General features: G+C 34.1%; 1 protein-coding gene across 2 annotated transcripts in view; it reads right to left on the bottom strand.

Moving 5' to 3' along the window:
* Positions 1 to 17,524, bottom strand: part of LOC141447576 (ATP-dependent translocase ABCB1-like) — a 52,748-nt gene that overhangs the window by 9,248 nt on the left and 25,976 nt on the right. The window contains exons 1-17 of one of the 2 annotated variants that reach the window (XM_074115261.1): positions 16,407 to 16,572; positions 14,470 to 14,515; positions 13,968 to 14,105; positions 12,634 to 12,719; positions 11,321 to 11,435; positions 10,413 to 10,546; positions 9,437 to 9,608; positions 9,205 to 9,329; positions 8,461 to 8,632; positions 6,025 to 6,249; positions 5,813 to 5,938; positions 5,039 to 5,242; positions 3,439 to 3,690; positions 2,849 to 2,973; positions 2,391 to 2,490; positions 1,081 to 1,215; positions 863 to 964 (exon numbers count right to left, since the gene is read on the bottom strand). In XM_074115261.1, the coding sequence (XP_073971362.1) occupies positions 863 to 964; positions 1,081 to 1,215; positions 2,391 to 2,490; positions 2,849 to 2,973; positions 3,439 to 3,690; positions 5,039 to 5,242; positions 5,813 to 5,938; positions 6,025 to 6,249; positions 8,461 to 8,632; positions 9,205 to 9,329; positions 9,437 to 9,608; positions 10,413 to 10,546; positions 11,321 to 11,435; positions 12,634 to 12,719; positions 13,968 to 14,105; positions 14,470 to 14,515; positions 16,407 to 16,507 (2,358 nt within the window). In that variant the 5' untranslated portion in view covers positions 16,508 to 16,572. Of the gene's footprint in view, positions 1 to 862; positions 965 to 1,080; positions 1,216 to 2,390; positions 2,491 to 2,848; positions 2,974 to 3,438; positions 3,691 to 5,038; positions 5,243 to 5,812; positions 5,939 to 6,024; positions 6,250 to 8,460; positions 8,633 to 9,204; positions 9,330 to 9,436; positions 9,609 to 10,412; positions 10,547 to 11,320; positions 11,436 to 12,633; positions 12,720 to 13,967; positions 14,106 to 14,469; positions 14,516 to 16,406; positions 16,573 to 17,524 lie in introns of those variants that run through there. The other variant, XM_074115262.1, reaches the window with a different exon arrangement.

Below are 17,524 nucleotides of genomic sequence, written 5' to 3'. Positions count from 1 at the left end.
TATAAATAATTTCGTATAAACATTAAAAAAATCACCATTTTTCATTACGGTAAAGTGACTTAAGCCACTTTCAAAATAAACTGTTTAGAAAAATGACTGACATATATTAATTTTGTCCGACGTATTTTACTGAAGTGATGTTTTGAAAGGGTAGTGATTTACTTTGTTTAACTTGGGCTCCGTAACTGCTCGACCCTCCCTTCTCACCAGAGCTCCTCCAAAGGAGAGAAGAATTAAAATCAGTTTTTGGTTATAACATAATTTACAAAACTGCACTATTCTTTCGCACTTATAAAAATAAGTCCAATGATCGCAACTTTTTTAAAAATACTGAAAATAATTCAAAACAATACTTCACACATACTTATCACATATTTCTATTTCTTTCACACTAAGCCCCGTAATTAATTTCCTGAGTAGAGCGACTTACGCCACTTTCAAAATAAACATGTTTGTTATACCGTTAATTACCAACACTTCCTCTCGAACAAATCTCAATAGTTCTCAACTTATTGATTGCAAATTTTTTAAAAATGAAAAGATACCGTTCAATTGTATTTAGTGTTGCCATTAACTCGATTTTTTTGAAAAAGTGACTTATGCCACTTTCAAAATAAACGGCTCAATTATACTACGTCAAGGTCGTTGAGTATTCACCCTAGAATATTCATTTTCTTTTATTAATAAATGAAAGGAAACTTAAGTCTAGTTTTTTTTTGACAAATAGGTACATCAAATTTTGCCTTATTTTTTTATAGCTAAATAAATGATAATTATATTTCTTTCAACAACTGGAATTCTAGAAAACTATACCACCTTTTAGGTTTCTTGATCGTTCTATACAGGTAGAAAGTAAAATTACCTGCATCCCAAAGCCGGCACCTGCGAACAATCCAAGCCCTGCAAACATGGCAGTCCAATATATGATGGCCTTATCAAATTCTTCTCCCTTGAGCTTGAAAGTCTGAAATATTCAAATTTGATAATTTTGAAGTCAAAACAAGTAATGATTGGACCATCAATTAGAAAATTGGAAAGTCAATGGTTAAGCACAAATATATAAATATAATTAATGCTTACTGAAAACATTTGTCCATACAAAAATGCAAAAGCGGGCCATATAAATCCAACACAGCAACAAGTTATCATTCCTGTTAACAGCATAGGCCATTCGCTAGCGTTCATTTTTGTTAATCGTAGTAAATAATTGTCCCCCTGAAAATGTAATTAATATAGTATAAGACATTTTGCATACTTTCCCGAGAACTGTTTAGGAGAATCAGTTTTTCAGAATGTCGGACGGGGAAGGAGGGCTTTGATGAACACATTGCCGACCGCAAGAGTTGAAACTGAATATATTGCAATTGAAGGGAACTATAATACTGGAGTTGATTATAGTCATCGAAGTGCAAGCAACTCTCTCTAGCAAAGTGAGCTTACAATGCTTAGGGTTTATTCCCTTGATTTAATGCACTGATTTTGATCCTTTTATAATTGTAAATAGTTAAGAGCAAAAGGTGGGTAAACAGTTACTCCAGACGAAAAAAAAGAAGTTTATTTGTACAAACTTAGAATTCTAGGTTAGCGAGGAATCGGTCAAATAAAAAACAAACTCGTCTTCTTGCCAACGTTTCGTCTAATACTCGTATATTGTCCTCTTCAGGGCGTGGCTTCTGTAACTCAACCAACCCGCATAGGCACGCCCTGAAGAGGACAATATATTTGTCGTAACGTTGGCAAGAAGACGAGTGAGTTTGTTTTTTATTTGACTGATTCCTCGCTAAACTAGAATTCTAAGTTTGTACAATTTACTGTCAAGAAACCTATATATTCATTTTTATTTGTACAGATATTTGAACAGAATGTACTATTTAAATAATTTGGTAGATTATTTGCACATTTACATTTGCAGTATCTTGCGAAGATCTAAAATGACGAAGAAAAAGAAAAGAAAAAATTGTATCCACTGTTATAGGACAGAACATTTGTGCTGCAACTCGTAGCTACATTTCTTGACGACAAATCGTCATGAATTGTTATTCATGTTCATACAACTTAGTCGTGACAGCTGGAACTATATTTTCTCATTAGTTTGAATAAATGCCGCTATATATCTTAGGCCTGCATATACATAAAACCATTTATGAATTCAGTACTCCATCGCATTGCATTGTCAAACGGGGAGATTTTCCCGAGTGGTCGGCAATGTGCTCATGACCACTTCACCAATGTATCCCCGCGCCATTATGGGCTGTTCTGTACTAATTCATAAAAACAAAATTTTGTTTTAACACAACAATCTACTCTTATTTAAAAACCAATGATGTATCTCAGTCAATATAAAATTACTATAGTTCACAGAATTTACAAATACAAAATTAAAAACTTACAGCTTGACTGATGTTTTCCATTTCGTTTAAATCTCTGGAGGTTAAGGAACTCTGCGAGGAAACAGTGCTAAATATCTGAGGCACCTTCTCTTCCTGACTTCTGGCAAGGAAGAAAATGAATATTAAAGAGGTTAGTGAATAGTCCAGGTTTAAATTATGAAGATATTTTAGCAGCAATGACCAGAGATTTTCTTTTTTTGTTTAAGAAAAATTTCCTAATGAATCTTTCAGTTTTGCTTGCCTTTTATACCTCTGTGGGTCTGTGATACATACAACGTACACCATCCTAAAGAAGCTTCTGATGAAGAGCTCCAATGGTAAACGAAATTCAGAGTTACCATAAAGACATTTTCACCAAACAATCCTCTTTTTTTGCCGTTAAAAACCTTGTCACCATAATAAATGAACATTTTAAATAATTTAATTAAAAAGTGACATTTCATATCATAAATACTAACTCGTCAAACTCATCAACTAATTCTTGTTCGTTTGCTTCTTTGGACTGTGCCATGACAAGATTATAATATAATCCTTGTTTAGACATCAACTGTTCATGCGTACCGCATTCAACTGGGACACCATTCTGTGAAAAACACAAACAAACCAAAAATAGATTAGTTGAGATTAAACGGTTACCTGGGAAGTGTCCTGATTTTCAGGACTACAATCAAACTTGAAAATTTAATTTAATGTTTCTCATTTGTATTCTTCCACTAACACGCTGTTTAAAAAAAAACGGCTCCTTACTAAGGACCACATCTCTTCCATGTTAGTTCCGATTGCCAATTTGTTGGTTGTGTTCGTTAAATTAATTCTTCTTCCCTTGAATTGTCTGATGTTAACATTCTAGTTAAATTGAATGCGAGTGGATTGGCTTCGCAGTTTAGTAACATTTTAGTACAATTTACGGTGTTGTTTATTACATAAAAGGAAGGTTAAACGTGGTTCTAAAATTTGAAGTTCGGCAGAAACCAAAATTTTGATTTGGTAGAAACCATAATCGGAAATAAAAATTAAAAATGTAATTGAAAATACCCAAACAATCTACCTGTAATCCAAAAATTTTATCAACATTTCTAATTGTTGACAATCTGTGAGCTATAACAATGGTAGTTCTACCAATCATGGCTTTGTCCAAAGCTTCCTGTACAATACCCTCACTTTGTGAATCTAAGGCGGAAGTAGCTTCATCCAATAACAGGATCTTAGGATCACGTACTAACGCTCTAGCTATTGCGATTCTCTGTTTTTGTCCACCTGATAACTGTGCTCCTCTTGTGCCGACCTGAGTATTGTATCCCTGAATGAACATGAATAAGTCAATATGAAATTTATTTAATTTAAAATTCGAACTGAAATTATAGATACCAATATAAAAGAATTGTGCTCTGTCCATTTAACAGTGGTAAAACAGAATTGTGTAAGTAGCATCTTCGTCCATTTTTGCAAGATAATCTAATTTGATAAATAATTATTTGTTTTGGTGATGTTAACTCTGTTCCGTAGATACGATTGCTCTACGGCACTAAAACGGTTCATTGTTCAGCATATTGTGTTGAACCTGACGTTAAAAACACTACTTAAGCTAATACATTGTCTTGTGTTGTGGTGGGCAGCATAGTTTAGCTCAGAATAAATACAGTGTACTGGGCATTACGAGCTTGTACTCTAAATTTGTGAACAAATTTGTTAAATCGGACTGTCTGGTTAAGATATCAGTTATGGGTATCTTATACTGTTTCATTATTTTTTCTAGGTGTCCAGCGAAATTAAAAGTTGGAAATGATGTACAAGTGCTGAGGAAGTTGGTGGAGAGTTATGCTGAATGGGAACTGGGTATAAATTTTGACAAGAAAGAGTACCTATCCTCTTCGAATGCAACTACCATAGAAATAGAAGGTAGACGCATTAAAAGAGTGGATCATTTTAAATACCTTGGGTCAATAGTAAGAAAAGGATGGTTCCTCCCAGCAGGAAGTAGAGAGGAGAATCAAGGAGGGGGAGAAAAGTAATAGGCCTACTGAACCGCTATGGAGCGGAAATTGGGTACCCAGAACCAAGAGGCTGATCTTTACATCGATTTTCCAAAGTATCCTATTGTATGCCGCAGAAACATGGGTCTTGAACAGAAGACAGCGCGAGAGACTCCTAGCAGTTGAAATGGATTTTTGGAGGAGATCTGCAGGATGCTCGGGCGCGACAAAGTGAGGAATGTTAATATCAGGGAAAGGATGGGAGTGGAGAGAAACCTCCTGGAGATTAGAGAGAGACTAAGGCACTCACTTGGTATGAACATGTAAGGAGGATGGGTCCAGAGAGGAGATTGCCTAAGGTAGTGATGGACAGCGAGGTGGATGGCCGGAGGAAGAGAGGAAGACCCAAAAGTGGGTGGAAGGACCAGATGAAGGAGATGATGGCGGGATATGGTCTGACAGAGGAACAGGCAGAGGACCGTGTCACTTGGAAGAAAGCATTTACTAGCGATGGCTGAAGGGTACCACGAGTTGTGGAGAACCCTAGAGAAAGAAAAATGAACAAGTCAAGTTAGTTCAGCTACCTACCAGAACCAAGTAAGTGAATTTTGGCCTTGAATACCTTTCTTCTTTTTCTCTCTAAAAATTAAATGATTATTTATTGAAATATTGTACCTCCGGTAGATCCATTATAAATGAATGCGCATTAGCCACTACACAAGCTTTCTCGATCTCCTCCAATGTAATATCTTCTTTACCATAACGAATATTATCCGCTATGGGAACTCCGAATAGTACTGGCTCTTGTGATACCACACCGATATTGTTCCTCAGCCATTTCAAGTTTAAACATTTTATATCATTATCGTCTATGCAGATCTGTAAAAATAATTCCGAGAATTATCATCCACAATCTTATTTACTATTAAAAGATTCTGTTTTTTGTTAATGGTAATAAGGAAGTTTCAATTTAAAGTTTTTCAACAGAGAAATACAAATTTTGATGTTTCTTTAGACAATTAAAATAGTTTTTAGAAAATAGTAAGTAACTGTACGTTAATTAAAAATCTAAAAATAACAGAAAGATGAAACTACTTAGATATTTCTCCAGAACGGACTTAAGAAGCATTTTCATGAGAAAATGGTTAATGTACAAGTTTCTTTATACCACGTTGGTGCTAAGATTAAATGAAATTATTGCCATATTTTTGAGTTGAGGGAGATACTGTTAAACATATTATCTATACTTGTTAATAGAGTAAAGACATGCCTATTATTTTCATCACCCTGAAACATAGACTTCTTTCGGGGGGGGGGGGGGAAACTAGCATTCAGAGAATTCTTGTTTAAGACCAGCGAAAGCTCAATTTTAGAAATTTGTGCACCATCTAAATACTTTCTTTTATCAGTTTTAAAAATATAAGGAAAATAGTGACAAGAAAGAAATACCTGTCCTCTGTTTATATCATAAAATCTTAACAGAAGATTCACAATTGTACTTTTCCCTGAACCGCTGGATCCGATAATGGCTACCGTTTCTCCAGGTTTTATTTCCATCGTAAGACCTTTCAGCACCTGCGACAAGTCATCAATCTCGAATCGCTAACCTTCTTTAATATAGATATAAAATTTTATAAATATCTAGAAACATATCCACTTACTGGAACGTTTTGACGTATAGGATAACTGAAATGTACATCTTTAAACTCTATTTTTCCTTCTAATCTATTCAGACGAAGACCTTCTTCTGAATATGAATCTATTTCTGGTTTCCTGCTAATAATGTTGTAGATATTAGATGCTGAACCCATTGCAGCGGAGACTGCATTAATATATGGTAAAACGTTTCCTACTGAAAAAGCGGTCGTCATTACGCTGAGGAATACCTGAAAATAATTTTAATTTATTTCTTGGAACCGCCAAACTAGACTAAAAAGAACAGAACTAAACAGACGCTATCGACTATTTAAAAGACTTTTAGACGAAAGATGAAAACTCTCTCTGGACAACAAAAGACTGATTTATACTAATATTTTAAAACCTATCTGGGTGTATGGAATAGAGCTGTGCGGGTTCAACCAAACGCACTAATCTCCAAAGGATTCAATTCCTTTTATCTAAAATACTTCGAACTATTGTAAACGCTTGCATTTTATGTCTCCAACCTGGACCTTAATATTCCTTTTGTCACACAAATAGCTGAAAACAAGATACAGAAAACTCCACTTCAGCCTGCAATCTCATATAAATCCTCTAGCTAAAAATCTTTCTTCAAGAACTCTTCCTGATAATCCGAACAAGACGTCTTAAGAGACAGTGTGGCCTCGTGATCTCCTCTCAAGTGAAATGAGCGACTAACAGCCTAATGTTTTGGAGTGTTACCACTGGGATAACTTCTCCACTCTTTACTTCAATGTTTCTGTTACCACTGTTACTTATAGCGCCAATGCGTTGATTGTAGCAAAAATAAAGGCAAACAAATTTAATTAATTAATTAATTACTTTAATATAATAAAAATTGTTGAAAATATGATTAGGTCCGAAAACTTAATAATCCAACTGATTTGTCCGCGCATGCTTATTGTATTCCCGACCGTTTTCGGATTTGCATACATCTTCAGAATTAGATTACTAATTTTGGTGTACAGAAGTTGATTATGTTTTTGTCACACTGTGATGTCTAAGTGAGCCAGAGGTGTGAATGTGTATTATTTCAGTGTTAATGACTCGTCAAACATTCTTTGTAAAACTTGTGAAAATTCTTCATGTTTTGTGCATAAGTAATGTGATTTAAAATTGTAAAGTAGGAATTTTATTTTATATAGGGGAGCGATTGAATAATGAAAATGAATGATAGAATCTAAATATTTGGAAATTTCATGTCTAAAAAAGTTTGCTATCCTTGGATTTAGCTGTGGTAGAATTATAGTGACTAAAGTCAGGATCACCTGAGAAAGGGCACTACTTCACCTTTGATGGATGTTGAATGAGAAGTTTAGAACCATTGGCAGGCTTCCATGAGCTTAGAAACTTCTTACTAAATCCATTTGTTTTTACGTGAACTCTCAAAAATTCACAAAGGAATTGTAATGCCTTACAGCAGATTAAAAGGCTGAGCATCCCAATTGCTAAGACATTATCCTAAAATTCGTTCGTTTCCCCCCCTCCCACACTTGCCCTGGCTTTTTAGTAAATTTTCAGTCTCCCCCCTCCAAAAATCCTTAAATATAGTACTTTGTGTTGCGTATTAATTAAATAAAGGCCTAAAGAATATTAAATTCTACATATTTCAAATTCTACCACAAAATTGGACACACTTTTTCCGCATGTTATTGGAATTGAAATACTAATTTTATCACTAATTTCCGCATTTTATTTATTTTAGAGAGATCTTGATCAAATTTTTAATATAATACTGTTCACAGATGCCTAAAAAAACCGTAGTTCACTGACTTCGCAGAAGGTAGAAAGTTCTTTACTACTCTGACTCCGACTGCGTTTTAATCATAACTTCTCGCCCCACCATCTCAACCGTATAGGAATTTCAGTCCTTCCAATTTGCTCTTGCCCTTCTGACACTATAATAGACGCCAACCACCTGACCGTAGAATGCACTAGACTCCAGGATGATGGGACAAACTTTGAAACTCAGTTATAAAAGCGAAATCTCCACTTCCTGCCAACCTACTTACCATTCTCACAGAACCAACACCCGAAATATATTTAGCTAGTTTCCACTTCATTACTAAGAACAAAATCAAACTTTGAAAAAAAAAAAAATTGAAAAAATAACCGTAACTAAAAGCAAAAATAACAATAGTACTCAGAACACATCTCATTAAATAATACACTAGTACATCTCTGGCTAATCTGCCCAGACAGGAAGCCAACAAACAAACAAACAAACAAATAAAATAAATAAAGCGTGGGTGCTGGTCTCATCTCTCTCTGTAGTCGCCAAAACAAATATATGTAAACTTTGTTTGTCGAAATAGTTGTCGTTGAACCGAAGAGTGATAAATGGTAAGTGAGAGAGAGAGAGAGAGAGTGAGAGAATACAAGAAATTGGTTTGTATCAAGGTGTAAACATTACTTACAGCAAATACACTTCCTGGGGTGCAGAGTCCTTCGCCAATCAAATATCCACCATAATACAATCCTACAGAATTAGATCCATAAACTATGAAGGATATTACGAAAATTGAGCAGCTAATCGTTTGGTACTTGCTCATCACTAACTGACGGCCACTTTCTATCGCATCTTCGTATCTGAAAACAGTATAGTAAAGTAAAATACAATAGAATAAAGTGAAAACAATACTGAGATAATTAAAATGTATACAATTTATCAATGACAAGCTTTTTATACAGAATCTTTGACTCATTGGACCCAGGTAAGATCAACTTGTCCCTTTAGCATGCTTACTCGAAAGAATATGAGAGCGACCCAACTTCAAGAAGCACGACTTTCTCCTAATAACTCAGAATTTTTTACTAAAAAGATCGTTGACTTTACTTGTGCTGTACACATCTACCGTAAAGTACTGATAATGCGTGTCGTCAAAGCTCCTTTAGATTAAGACTCAATAATCCCAAATTTTTCAGAACTGTCTAGAATGACAGAAAGCTGGGGGAAAAAAAACGTTCTTTTCAGTCAGAGTGATCAAAACTTTGGTTAAACTTTTCATCCTCACAAATACTATACATACATGTAATAGTGACTGCACTAGACGGCTCTGCAGAGGGAAGCTTAAGTTCATTCCGCCCTAAGTTCTTCGGAAAAATATTACTTATAAGTATGTACTTACATTTTTTAAATAAATCAAATCTTTTAAAAGTACCTTTTAGATTCTTTTTTCTCTCCGCCAAAAGATGTGACCGTTCTCAAACATGCTAACACCTCATCGGCAATACCGCTCGCCTCTGAGTACTTCATTTGTTCCCTAGATGCACTGGAGGCTGAAATCTACAAATGAGGAGTATAAAATACAAAATTAGCAATAAAAAAAAAAAAAATATTGTTATTTCCGAATTACTTTATGAAAATTAACAATACTATTTTTTAAAAAAAACCTTTGCATATGCTGCCGCAGTACCAATCACAAATGGTCCTACACCAAGTAAGACACTCGTGAGTCTCCAGTTCACGTAGAATCCTACAGCAATACCAGATACAAATGATGAAAGATATTGGGTTACTATGCTGAATTTATAGCCAATGCCTTCACGTATCCTTTCTATGTCACTGAAATAAAAAAAACAAAAAAGTTGAAATCTTAAGCAAAAATACGTACCAACGAACAAATATAATGAAGAAGGTTCTCCTAAGTTGATTAGTTTTTTGTGGAGTGGGAGATCGATTGTGCCCCACACAGATGAGACCACCTATTCTACAACAATTGCTGATGGTGGGAACTCCAAGAAAGAATAGCGGAGACGTTAGTCGGAGATAACTAAACCTGGACGCCAATATACGCTCTCCCTAGATGTTCTGTGGATGGCTTTCCCCCAAATTAAGGAAACTAAGTTCGAGGAAAAGCGAGATGACGTGCAATTATTTCCAGGTGCCCTTCCCAGATGAAAAGTAACTGGGAGAGTTCAAAGATGGTGTATCGGCCGTAACACTTGTTAGCCAATCTGGGGACGAGTCATCCCCCCGAGTTATAGTGCCTACATCTTTAAAAACAAAAACTAACAATTCTATTTGTTCTTCGACGGGGTAACAATTAGCCATTGCTAGAGATTCACGAAGTTCAGATATGCTTGAGCTGTTAAAGACGGGTTTAACTTAGTCCAAGAGATTGGCTGATCTTATTTAGCACGACTTGAGTTCACCTAGAAAATGTTTGAACAGAGCAATAGGTTAAGTGCTCTCTCTGGAAGACCGTCAGACGTGGTAGAATTTGAAGAAAGTCAGGCGAGAAAAGATTTGTCCTGCATTTTTTTTCTTTTGGGTATTAATTTTATTTAAAATAAAAGGCTCATAAAACTTCCTTAAAACAAAAAATAAATAAATAAATAAAAATCGCAGAATATGTCTTGTACTAACTCAGATAATTTACAGCTGAGATCACCTTCTTTTTTCATATCATACCAACTTATTTCTTGTCGTAATACTTGAGAAAAAAATAACTGCCTTAATTTGTAGATTTGCCTTTCACATGATGTTTCCCATAAGAAATACTAAAAACAGAACATAATTGATGTTTCATATCTTTTTTAACTATTTACTGATGGACTGATTATTTGATAGTTCATAACGGACCACCTTCAGTTTAAGATCATTTTTTACAATCTCTTATTCTTACTGTAGTAAAACAAATTATTGTAATCGTGCAGAGTTTTGTGTTTCGAACTTTTACTGTAAAATACCCATTTTGAGATCTCCTAAGTTCAAGTATGTTTTTTACAAAATGATCTGTGTGGGGTATCCGAGTATCTTGTGTCTGTCCGTATTCACTGTAGCTCAAAAAAAGGGAAAATTTTAGAGAATTTAAATTTCGTCATTTGTCAAAAGCGAACTGAAGAACGAGTTGAAAATTTCATCTCATACTTTTAGAACCGACACACTTTAATCTTGTCATACAATAAAGATTTAGATGGACAATAATACTAACTACAATTTCTTATGTTTATGAAAATCATCAAATAAAACGGCACGATGCATTTATAATAACCCAATAATGTGTACCTCGTAATAAGTATATACTTATAAGGGGTTTAACAAACTTGTATTATATATTGAATAAAACAACTAAGCATAAACAAATTTATAATCTGGAAGTAATATATCTCGTTTTGATACAACACTTTTTATTTCGTACTTTTTACTAAATGACTTTGTATTTATGTAATAATAATAATTGATAGGTCCAATCTTGGAGATTATTATGGATCAACATAACCAGTCATATAATGGTAATATTTTGGTAGATATTTTTCTGAAAGTCTGCTTACCTGCAGATATGATGAACAGAAAGATAGAATTCCAATACCCAAGTAGTAAAGAGCGAATGTGTTCATGCTTTCATTTAAGTCATTCACAGTTAAATATTCATATTGATGGGTATCACTGTTAATAATAATTAAAAACTAATATTAGTTTACAAAATTATTTCGAAACTAAAAAAAAAAGAGCGGGAAAAAGATTCTTGTCTTGAATTTCAATTTGAATGGATTGGTTCCCTGTACGAATTGCTGGTTCAAAACACTGTTCAAAAACGCGCCAAAATCCCGGAACTTCAGAAAAGGAGAGGTTCTTACTGTAGATCTACAAAGGTAGCGGGAGAAAAGTGTACTTGTTTTTTACTGCAAATCCTAGCGACCTTATTAGGCCGCCCCTAATATATTGTAAATTCTTAACTTTTGGAAAAGACTTCAGTGTTTCGCGTTCTGAAAATTCTTTATTTATTTATTTATATTTTTTGAGGTGGTAGTTTTGCATATTGAATTGCGTTGGTAATAGACAAGTAATTATGAATAAGGAGCGTATATACCAGGTAAACCATCCGGACTCTTTAAGGACATGCCAGGGATCGAAAGCACGTCAGATTGGGATAACACTGATGGTGAGTGAAAGTGTAACAATTATATCGGATTTTTAGCAGAAATCTAAGTTTCTCCGAGTCCAAACAGTGACTTACATCCTGTGTAAGTTTCTACAAATTCTAGCTTAATAAACGAAAATCGCAGCAAGCTCAGACTTCATAGTTCGCTCAATAGGGCACGAATTTAACGTAAACCCTTAAGTAGAAGTACCACTTTACGGATGAAAAGTTATACTATACTTTCTTGAAAGCTAATCCTGCGATTTTCTTAAAACTTGTTACATTCATTATACGCAGTTAGATCCGCAACTTTTAAAATGCGGTTAGATTTGATCGTAATGTGGTTAGGTTTTGAAAAATCCGTCGTATCATGCATTTTTATTGTATAACTGACCGGTTTCGGATTTACGTCCATTTTTACGGATAGCTTAATCAATTTGATGTAGAGATTGCTAATTCACCTAAATTCATTCACTATTGAAAACACTGAAATATAAGACTGTACGAGGGACTCATACAAGAACTTGCTTCAAAACAATAAAATCAGCTCAAAATTCAAAATAGTGAAAAAGAGGTTAGGTTTTCAGCTCAAATATGAAATTTTAAAGGGAATTATAATTTTGAAATTGCGATTCATTCAAAAAGATTAGAAATTACCCTTTTTAAAAAAGTTCAATCAAAATATGCTCAAAAATAATTAATTAAATAAAAAAGCTCCAATACCTAGCAATTTCAATTTTTCCACGGTCAGGTAATAATCTAAATTCTTCGCTTCCATTTATACCTGTATTTGTGCCATCTTGTAAACCCTAAAAAAATTTTTTAACAGTATAAATAATGAAAAGAAAATAGTAAGTGATGAAACCCAGTCAAGCATTTTCTCAATAATTAAGGCTCCCTTTTTAAATAGAGAGAAGTCTGTTTTTAAAAATGCAATAAACAAAATATTTTCTAGCATCAGCTTTCTGAATTAATCAGAAGAGAATATTAAAAAAATTTGTTCACTAGTCGAACTTTACTATTGACCAGAGTAAATCACAGAAACATTTAATATACTAGCATCAGAGGCACCTCCAGGTTAACATGAGACTAAATGAATGTTTTTGATAGGTGCATTGCTCCTTTATGCCTACCAATTAATTGGATGCATATTAAGGATGCTTTATTAAGACGAAAACATCTCTTTGCCGTCTATGTCTTTCACAAATTTCATGTAGTACCATTCTAGAAGAAGTAATCAACAGAAATATCAAATCACTACTATCTGATAAACAGTGTATTATCTAGATTTTCAAGTCTTTTTATTGGACGATAATTTCGCTAAGTCCTGCAATTTTCTTCATATCCTTTAAATATTTGCGAATGATAGTGCTTCTTAAGACTTGCTTCTTCTAGTGGATTTTGGTGAAACTCGCAAAAATCGCAACCATCTTGTATAAAACATATTAAGTTTGGAACTTTTTTTAGAAGAGGAGCTTTTTTTAATGAATTTGTAATAGATGTCCATTTATTAGAAAGACGAATTAATTTTTGGTTTATTTTTTTTTATTCACGGTAATAGCCAAAACCGCAGCTTGAGATACAGTTAGCTTCAATATATTTGCATATTTGAGAGTGAGAAGATTTTCCGAGGTAAGTTCTAAAATTTGGAAGCTCGCCCCCGGTAAACTCCAGCATAACTGTTGCTGAAACGTCAATAAATTTGCCACGTCATTCTTCGGTACCATCAATAGTTCGTTTCCAAGGAGGCTGTAATATCCGCTCCGCCTGTGAATTCACCCTTGGGAAGGGGAGACTGCTCCTTACCAAACTGTCGTCCATCCCACAATGATATGGAATCCATTACATTGATTTCTTCTTCGCTCCTTCTACATTTCCCAAGTGCTTCTTGGACATATTAGGTTCTTTCCTGACGCAAAGGGAACTTCCCCTTAAGCTCTCTATGCCAGTGCCCAAAAGAAATCAATTCTTGCACTACAATACGTAAACTACAATTACGGGAAACTTATTTTTTTACAAAAAAAACTCATTATAAAAAACATCAATAAATTACTGACCTTTACAGAAGCTTGCATTAAAATATTGGTCATCTCTCCAAAAAAAAGTCCCAAAACGGGCATCGTGATTCCTTGGACAAATGAAAAAAATACGCCTAACAACATGAGACAAAGATCGCCTTTTGTGCTATATTTGAACTGGAAAAAAGAAATGGATATATTAAAATGTACATTTTATTAAGCCTTGCCATCCCTATATCTCCGAAATACATTGGTTTCAGAGATTACGAAAATGTAGTTATTTTTTTTATTATTTTTTTTTTCAAATTAAGGCGCATTAACAATCAGAGGTTATTGACTCCAGGAACTTTTCCAGAGAATACCATCAACACTGGGAAGTGAGCAGTCAGAGGAGGAGGTAGGTAGTTAGTCTCAAATCCAGGACATTCATGTGAATGTAATTACAATCTTCTTGCTGTTCTACACTTCTCTACATTATTAATTTAGTATTACTGTCTAGATTTAATTTAAATCAAATTCATATATTCAAAATAAAACTTACTAATCCGAACAGCCCTGGTTTAGGTACATCTTGTCGTTCCGGAGTTCTGGAAAAAAACAACAGAAAAAATGGAATTACATGTAACTGACACCGTTCACAATATAATGATTAGAACTATATTCGAAACTAAGATGATTTGCTTCAAAACTCTGTTTTGAAAATGTTGTTATCTACTAAAAATCACGAGTTACTTTTCTTGACTAAAAATGAAAATCTTTTGAAAAATTTGTTCCGCGTTTTTCATAATTTCCTGTATGACCTATATTTTTATTTAAAACAAAAAAAAAATCCACTTTTCATAAAAATTATTTTTTAATCACGTTCTGGGATGAATAGTTTGTTGACGATTTCATTTAAACTACGTACATAGTTTTCAGTACAGTCTCCTAGGCCTACACTACAGTAAATATTATCTTAGATCCAGACATCTACATCTTTTATGAATAAGGCAACTTAAAAATTAAGGGAAAGTGTTCAGTTTCATGATTTATGAGAATGACGACCTACTAAGGGCCACTGTACATGTGGTTTTATCGTTAAAAGATAAGAACTGACCGGGACCTTCTCGAAATAAAAATAGACCAAGTTTGATAATAAGGTTAAGAACATGTGGCTTACTTGAATGTTTTCTTTTTTTTTACTTCACTAGATCACTAGAAATTTAAAGCTCATCAACAGATGAGGTTATTGGCGCCCGCAGCTTTTCCCATTGCACTGCCATATGCACCTTGAACTGCCTACTCACATTTTAATTTTTATAGTACACCACAGCTTTTGTATACAACATTTCCCCGGACAGAATCAACAAGGGGCTTTCCTTTCTAACGCCATTGCAATATAATGTGTGGTTTGGAGTACTACACAATTTTAAAGGAGCATTAAATGTGTTTTGCTATAATTTAAAAATTCATTGAAAATTCAACATCCGGCAGTACTATTTTTTACTGAATGCATTATTTACTTCTTTGAGAGTTTCTTTAGGGTAGCTTTAACTGTTTACTTTAAATTTTCCTTTTTCGTTGGACTACAGCCTTTCTTTCCATGAATTTTTTCCAGGCAATTCGATTAAAGGGGACTCTTGGTAAAGGAGACGGCTATTCTTTTCACTAATTTACCATTTCAATACAATGTACGATTCGGTATGTTTTATATTATTAAGGGTGGATAAGTGAGTTGATTAAATTTCTAGTTCGTAGAAAAATCACCTACGGGAAGTACCACCTACTCGAAAGAATGTTGTTTTGAGATTCACCCCCCCCCCACCGAAAATGTGTCTAAATTTCCTCCTAATTTAGTATTTATACCAAAAGTTTTGAACTGAATAATTATTCTAAGAAAATTCGTATCTGGCATTTTCTTGAGGTGGAAAAAGTGTCATTTTAGAAGTACATAACTTTTTCAGGTTTTTTTTTTTGTAATTTTCAAGATTTTACTTTAATTTGAAGTAACTGTGTTACTGGGAAAGGGATTAGTTCTCAGTGAATGAGACTGCATGCCCATGCGGGTTTCAATTCAGCTACAGCTACTTACAGCTAGCTAACTGCCGCCCAGCTGTTGCGATAATGTTGTCTGTAACTAGAGTAACTATCCGGAGGCCGGAAGTGCGATAAATGAATCCTTAAAAAACGGCAAAATATCTTTTAGTTAATTTGATACATCCGGTTGAATGACTTTTTGACCAAAACTTTATGATGTGGAATTCCCTGTAGGAGCGCGTAAGCATAATATTAAATCTTAACTTTCTGAAATTTTTGTTTTTTTTTTTGAGCAATGGTGTGGATACATACACACAAGTAGACTAATTTTTTTAAACACTTTTTTGGACTCAAGAGTACCTCAAAAAACGGATATTTCCGGCCCGCACGATTACAATACCTCCCCTTACTTATAGCAAGAGTAGGAGAAAGTAATATAAAAAAACCTTTAAAGTGACTCACATTTCACTTGTGCTTCTTCCATAAGAACTGCTACCCAAGTCAATATTCTCCAATAATCTGGACTTTTCTCCAGCACTTGGAGATAAACTCCAGCAAGACATTACAAATCAAACTTATTGTGCACACTCGTAGGGCCAAATTAAAACTAACATAGCTGTTTTCAATTGTCTTGATTCAGTACATAGTAGCAGTTCAAAGTCCTATTCTTTGAAAGTATTGCACATCAACTCCAGTTTAGAGTCCAAAATTCCACACGTATGTGATCAATAAAGAATTGTGGAATGAAACAAAACTTAATGCAAACGCCGCCTACATAACTATGATGGTAATTTAAATTTATTGTAGGGTTGAAATTAGCAGGTAACGATCTCTCCATCTTTCCACGCTTGAAATTACGATGCATGTTATTCTGTCTTAAATAGAACGCTCTTCAAAACTCAAAAATAAAAAAAATGGCTACAAAGTTACACGACTATCTTTATTCCAATTTTTGTAGTGTAACCTGAAAATTTTCAACAAAATGGGAATTTCAACAATACCATGGAACAATAAGAGGAAGATGAAGTGTAAAATTTCTAGAAATATGTAGCATTTTACCCCTTTCTCCGGAGAACCATTAAAAGTTAATTATCTTAAAAAAAAAAAATGATTATTCGAAGTTTAAATATTTCAGCTTGTTTGCTTTTTCTGGCAGGAAATGTCATTCAGTCAGAAATGCCTGGAATTCGGGAATCGACATTTCAAATTCAAAAAATTTAGAAATTCATTTAATCCTTGTTAATATTACATACATATGTAATAGATAATTGTAGCCATAACTCTGGAGCAGAACTTTAAAGGGAAGCTGAACAGCCCCACAAGTCCTCTAAAAGTAAGTTTCCCTGGAAAAAATTTAGATCCATAGGTTATTTTAAAAAGGAATGCCAAGTCTAAAGAAAATCAGTACAGCTGTAACGGAGAAAATCAAGAAATAAGGCATTTCCTATTCAGTAGTTTGTTACTTTGTAGTTTAGGATTGCCAACCGCCCTTTTTTGGAAAGGACAGTCCTTTTTTAACACCTGGTTGTCCTTGTCCTTTCTTAAATTAGGAAAGGACGCCTTTTGTCCTTTTTCCAGAT

This window comes from Rhodnius prolixus, unplaced genomic scaffold, assembly GCF_049639745.1.
Source record: "Rhodnius prolixus isolate KJV_2025 unplaced genomic scaffold, Rpr scaffold_7, whole genome shotgun sequence".
Taxonomy (NCBI): domain Eukaryota; kingdom Metazoa; phylum Arthropoda; class Insecta; order Hemiptera; family Reduviidae; genus Rhodnius; species Rhodnius prolixus.
This window is presented reverse-complemented; position numbering and strand designations above follow the sequence as displayed.